This window comes from Prinia subflava, chromosome 2, assembly GCF_021018805.1.
Source record: "Prinia subflava isolate CZ2003 ecotype Zambia chromosome 2, Cam_Psub_1.2, whole genome shotgun sequence".
NCBI lineage: Eukaryota > Metazoa > Chordata > Aves > Passeriformes > Cisticolidae > Prinia > Prinia subflava.
Genome location: NC_086248.1, coordinates 9,548,116 through 9,553,350, shown reverse-complemented (window position 1 = coordinate 9,553,350; position 5,235 = coordinate 9,548,116). Strand labels below are relative to the sequence as shown.

Below are 5,235 nucleotides of genomic sequence, written 5' to 3'. Positions count from 1 at the left end.
GCGGCGGCTCCTGGGGCTGTCCATGGCACGGGGGAAATGAAATTCCCTCCATGGCACGGGGGGATGAAATTCCCTCCCTGCCTCTCCGAGCGGCCTCGGCGGGCTCGGGACTGCGCAGAAAATATCTGCGAGCTCCCGGTAAGCCATCGCCAGGAGGACGCGGCAGCATGGGATGATTTCCACGCAGTTCTGTGAGGAATTTAAGCCTGTGAGCAGTGACAACAAATTTAAAAGGAACGATACAAGCCAGAAATTTGGCCTGCTCGAAGGCCACAGGTACTGAAAAACATCCCTGTCTATGTCTACACTTTATTGCTAGATTCTTTAAAGAATCAGTTTGAATTCATTATGTTTGCATAAAATATGCTGTACAAACCCCTGTAAGTGCAAGATATAAATTTGTCTGTCAGCATCCAGGGACATGCTCTTTTGACTGGGAGAAATGGATATTGCAAAAATCTCGCAGCAAATAAATTTATTTCCATGTCTAGGATTAAGCACATCTTTGCCCTATTGACAAACACCTCTCTGCAACAGTGCTGCAAATAACTTGTCACACAATTTGATGTACTCAGTGATGCATTCACTCTCCAAGTGGGTATTTTAAAATACAATTTTTAATAACAACAGTGTTGTACCAACCACTCATTTTTGGTCCATTCACTAATGCCAGTGCTGGCTAAGAAAGCGGGACACTTCGGATCCCCGCCCCGAGAGGCCACAGGACATGGTCTGTGTGGAAAAGCTCTCCGGGGAGAAGCCTGGGGCTCACCCGGCTGAGCAGCGATAGCTGCAGCAGTGACGGACGCTCGCTGCCGGCGGTGTCCGTGTGCCCCGGGCACTGCGGCCGCCCCGGCCCGGCCCTGCCCGCTGCTCCTACGGCGGGACTGGCACCCTGCCCTCCCAGGGACCCCGCACGACCCCGCTTTGCGCCCCTTTATTTAACACGTTCATTTTCTCGTTGCTGTGACTTTCTATCTCCCTGTAAATTGAGACCCAAAGGCCAGTTCGGTTCAAGCCTGCTGCTTCTCCCGGTGTACAGTTCCTCCGCTCCCTTTTGGCCAAGAGCCGGCGAGAGTCGAACATGACGAATTTTTTAAGGAAGGGATTCGAGCGCTTTTCCAGTAGAGCCCAGCGGACGCTTTTATTTCATTCAACCGCCTGCAATACTCTCTGTTCACTTGCCCGGGCTTTAAAACAGCACCTGGGACGCAGCGGCGCTCCCCGTCCCTCTCAGTTGCCCGCCCAGACTCCTCGCACAGGCCATCCCGAGGGGCGAGACTGCGGCAGAGACCGGCCCTGCCCTGCCCTGGCGCCAAGCCGGGATCCCCCAGGGCCGGGAGGGCACGGACCGGGGACGGGGAGGCCCCCGGCCGCCCTCAGCGCGGCTCCGCCCGCCGCGACCCCGGGCCCGCTGCCCCGGCGCGGCGCGACCCGGCCGCTCCCCGGCCCGCCTCGGCCCCGCCTCCCGCCCGCGGCCGCCCGCCAATCGCAGGGCTCTCCGCCGGGGATGACCTCACTCCTTGCCTTCCTATTGGCCAGCTATATTAAGAAAGTCGCGAGCACCTTTAAATAGCGGCGCCGGGCGGCCGGTTGCGGCAGTGGCTGTGCGGAGCCGGTCTTGTGTGGGTGTCTGCAGTGAGGGCGAGATCCGGCGGCACTACTTCCACCGCAGAGCTCCGGGGCCGGCGGCGCTGCCCTGCGGCCGTAGCGCTCCCCCGAGGCAGGGTACGGAGGCGCGGTGCCGGTGAGCAAAGAGAGCAGGGCGCGCCCGCCTGCCTGCGCGGGCCGGCTCGCCACGGTGCCCTGTGAGAAGCGAGAGGGAGCGGGAGGCGGCGGCCGCGGGGAGGAGGGCGCTGCCATCGTCCTGCTGCACGGCAAAGCCAGCTTGGCGAGCCTGGCCATGGCCGCCATCCGCAAGAAGCTGGTGGTGGTGGGGGACGGTGCCTGTGGCAAGACTTGCCTCCTCATCGTCTTCAGCAAGGACGAGTTCCCCGAGGTCTACGTGCCCACCGTCTTCGAGAACTACGTGGCTGACATCGAGGTGGACGGCAAGCAGGTGGAGCTGGCCCTGTGGGACACGGCTGGCCAGGAGGACTATGACCGCCTGCGTCCCCTTTCCTACCCGGACACCGATGTCATCCTCATGTGCTTCTCTGTGGACAGCCCGGACTCGCTGGAGAACATCCCGGAGAAGTGGGTGCCCGAAGTCAAGCACTTCTGCCCCAACGTCCCCATCATCCTGGTGGCCAACAAGAAGGACCTGCGGAACGACGAGCACGTGCGGAACGAGCTGGCCCGCATGAAGCAGGAGCCGGTCCGCACCGAGGACGGCCGCGCCATGGCCATTCGCATCCAGGCCTACGACTACCTGGAGTGCTCGGCCAAGACCAAGGAGGGTGTCCGGGAGGTCTTCGAGACTGCCACCCGGGCAGCCCTGCAGAAGCGCTACGGCACCCAGAACGGCTGCATCAACTGCTGCAAAGTCCTCTAGGGCGTGTCTGGAGCGCGGCGCTGGGCACAGCGCCTGGGTCACCTGTTGGCAGGTGGAGAGGAGCTGGGTCATACACGCACACGGCATCTGCCTGTTCCCTCCGCTAGGGACTGGCCGTGGATGGGGTGGGGGCTGAGGGAGGGAGCACGCTCCTTGAGCCTTGGCCGACAAGGGTTGTGCTTGCTCAGCCGTGGGGACAGAGGGAGGGGGGGATTGCATGCCCTGAGTCTTGGGAATAAGGTGGGGAGAAGCCTTCTCCTACCACCCGCCCCTGCGAGTTAGTCGCGGACTCAACAACAAAAAGCTGCTGAGACTGGACTGAGCAAACGTTGCACCCGGTTCTGCCCCTTTGCCAGCACCTGCTGCTCCCTGCTCCCGGGCAGCCTCCTCTCTTTTGCAAGAGGAGGGTGGTGGAGCCGAGATGCTCGAAGGGACTTCTGCCTCCTGCCTGCATGTGCCTCCACCCAGGCGAGCTGGGGAAAGGGGCTGCCTCTCCCAGGCTGCCTACAGCATCCTCGCTTCTCCCTCAAGTGTTTCAGCCTGAGCCTGACCTGCTGTGGAAATTAGTGCCCTGAGACTGGGAGGGGAGGCTCATCCCAAGCAAGCCTGTATATATGTTACCTTTTCTGTCTTGTGCAAACTGGGGTAGTGCAGGGGGTGCTTATTTAAAGTGAGGTGGGGAGGGGGTGCCCAGGTGGGACTTGTGTTGTGCAGAGGAACTTGCCCTGAGTGACTGATGCCTGCTGATAACAGGAGCCTTGAACTGACTCAGCTGCAGAAGCCACCAGGCCAGAAAGTGAAGCTGAATTGTCCTGCTTGCTGGATATCCACCTCCTGACAGATGAGGCAGGATGAGCAAGGGGATGATATTGCCATATTATGATCTTGGTGCCTGCTCCTTACTTTTAATGTTGTCTCCTGCAAGTATGTTGATTTGGGTTTATTTAAAAATTTATTTTCAAAAGAAGTTACTTTGCACAACTTGGTGGATTTTTTTAAATGTTTAAATTAAACACTCAATGCACTCATCATCTGCATACAATACTGTAGCATTGGAAACATTCTTACTCTGTAACCTCATCTGGGTCTTGTTTAAAACCGATTTCGACACAAGACAAAATAAAACCACTGTATATTTTTGCCTTGGAAAAAAAATGGGTGAAAGCACTGTTACTTGTGCAGTGAGTACATCAGACTTTAGTATTAAAGGGCAGTTTAAAGAATCAAGGTTTATTTAAAACTTATTTTCACAAGGTGGCCAGCCTGGGTGAAAATAATTTTCTGTTTCTCTGGTTCAGAGAACAAATGTATCCATTTATGTTTGTTTACTTTCCTCCCTCTTCCCTCAACAGTGGTACTGAGACTGTTTTTATTAAATTGACGTGGCAAAAACTGAGATGTATATGATGTTTACATAAAACTATAGTGTATGCAGTTTTTTATGTAAAGTATTAAAAGATTCTATGCTGACACTTGTGAGAGTGGTGGTGTGATTCATGGAGACTGTCCTCAGGTTGCAGCAGTACACCTGGATGGTGTAACTAGACCAGAGTTTGCCCCTTGCCTGGACATGTTTTTACTTGTTTTTTTTTTTTTTCCACTGGGTGAAATACCTGTCTGGCAGCTTTTAGAGGATGGTGGTTTTAGTTCCCTTTGGGGGAGCTGCTTCCTCAGTTTTTCTGTGCATGGCATGTGGAAGTGTTCTCAAAAGTCAAGGTGGTGACTAATCCATCCCTGTTGCTGTTGAGCACGGGAAGCCTCTGTGGCTTGTGCTTGGGCTCCCAGTGAGCGGGTGCAGCAGCCAAACAGGCACAAAACTGAAAAGTAGCACAGGCTGTAAGGGTTATTTTTCACTTCAGTGTTTAGACAAAAGCAGATTTTTTAGTGATCTCCCTTTTGCTTGAAATGTATGGCCCTGCTTGCTGCAGCAGGGCATGGGGGCAGACAGTGCTCTCTGTTGAAGCAGGAGTCTCCAAGGCTGCCTGGATGGATTTCCTAATTGCTGCCTCATTCATTCCCATGGCAATGGAAGAGTGGACCTGGGTGTGAGGGGTCCCCAGCAGAGCTTTGTGCCTATCCCTTCCCTCCTCGTGCCTGGGCAGGTGCACAAGGCCCTGTGCTGCTGCCTGTGGTGGCAGCTCCTGGCAGAAAGAGGTGGCCTTGTGCAGAATGGGATTGATGCTGAACGATAAGGTCTATGCCCCATATGCCCCAAGTGCTGATGTCTCTCTCTCTCTCTTTTTTTTTTTTTTTTTTTTTTTTTTTTTTTTTTTTTTTTTTTTTTTTTTTCCTCCCTTGAATAAAGAACTTCTTTGAACACCTTCAAGGGAAATCTCAGGACAGGTTTCTGTCTTCATAAATCTTCTCCATTCCTTTTGCAGAGATGTGAGAAGAGAGTCAAGCTTTTTCTGGTTTTGGCCTATGAATATCTGCTAGGGTACAGATAGTTCAGAAATGTTAACAAATACCAAGGCAAGCAAAACACATGGAGTGGCTTTTGCTCATTTGCTCACAGAGGGGTGAAAGTGATGGGGCTTTTCAGGCAGACATTAAAATTACAGGTTCCTTGTTCAACACTTGGAAAGTCAATCAGCCATAATGTGAAATTATAGAGTACATGCTCAGTCCATGCTGTGAGTTTATTACACTGTTTCCTATGATCCTTAATGAACTACAGAGGCATTTTCATATAGCAAATTTAATCTGGATTTCTTGAAAGGTACCTAAGTCCTAGGTTTTGG

The 5,235-nt window shown here is 53.6% G+C and overlaps 1 protein-coding gene across 1 annotated transcript; it reads left to right on the top strand.

Moving 5' to 3' along the window:
• Window positions 1–1,896: 1,896 nt before the first annotated feature.
• Window positions 1,897–3,966, top strand: RHOB (ras homolog family member B). Its single transcript, XM_063424374.1, has one exon. The coding sequence runs from the start codon at window positions 1,904–1,906 to the stop codon at window positions 2,492–2,494; it is 591 nt and encodes a 196-aa protein (XP_063280444.1). The 5' UTR covers window positions 1,897–1,903; the 3' UTR covers window positions 2,495–3,966.
• The last annotated feature ends 1,269 nt before the right edge of the window (window positions 3,967–5,235 follow it).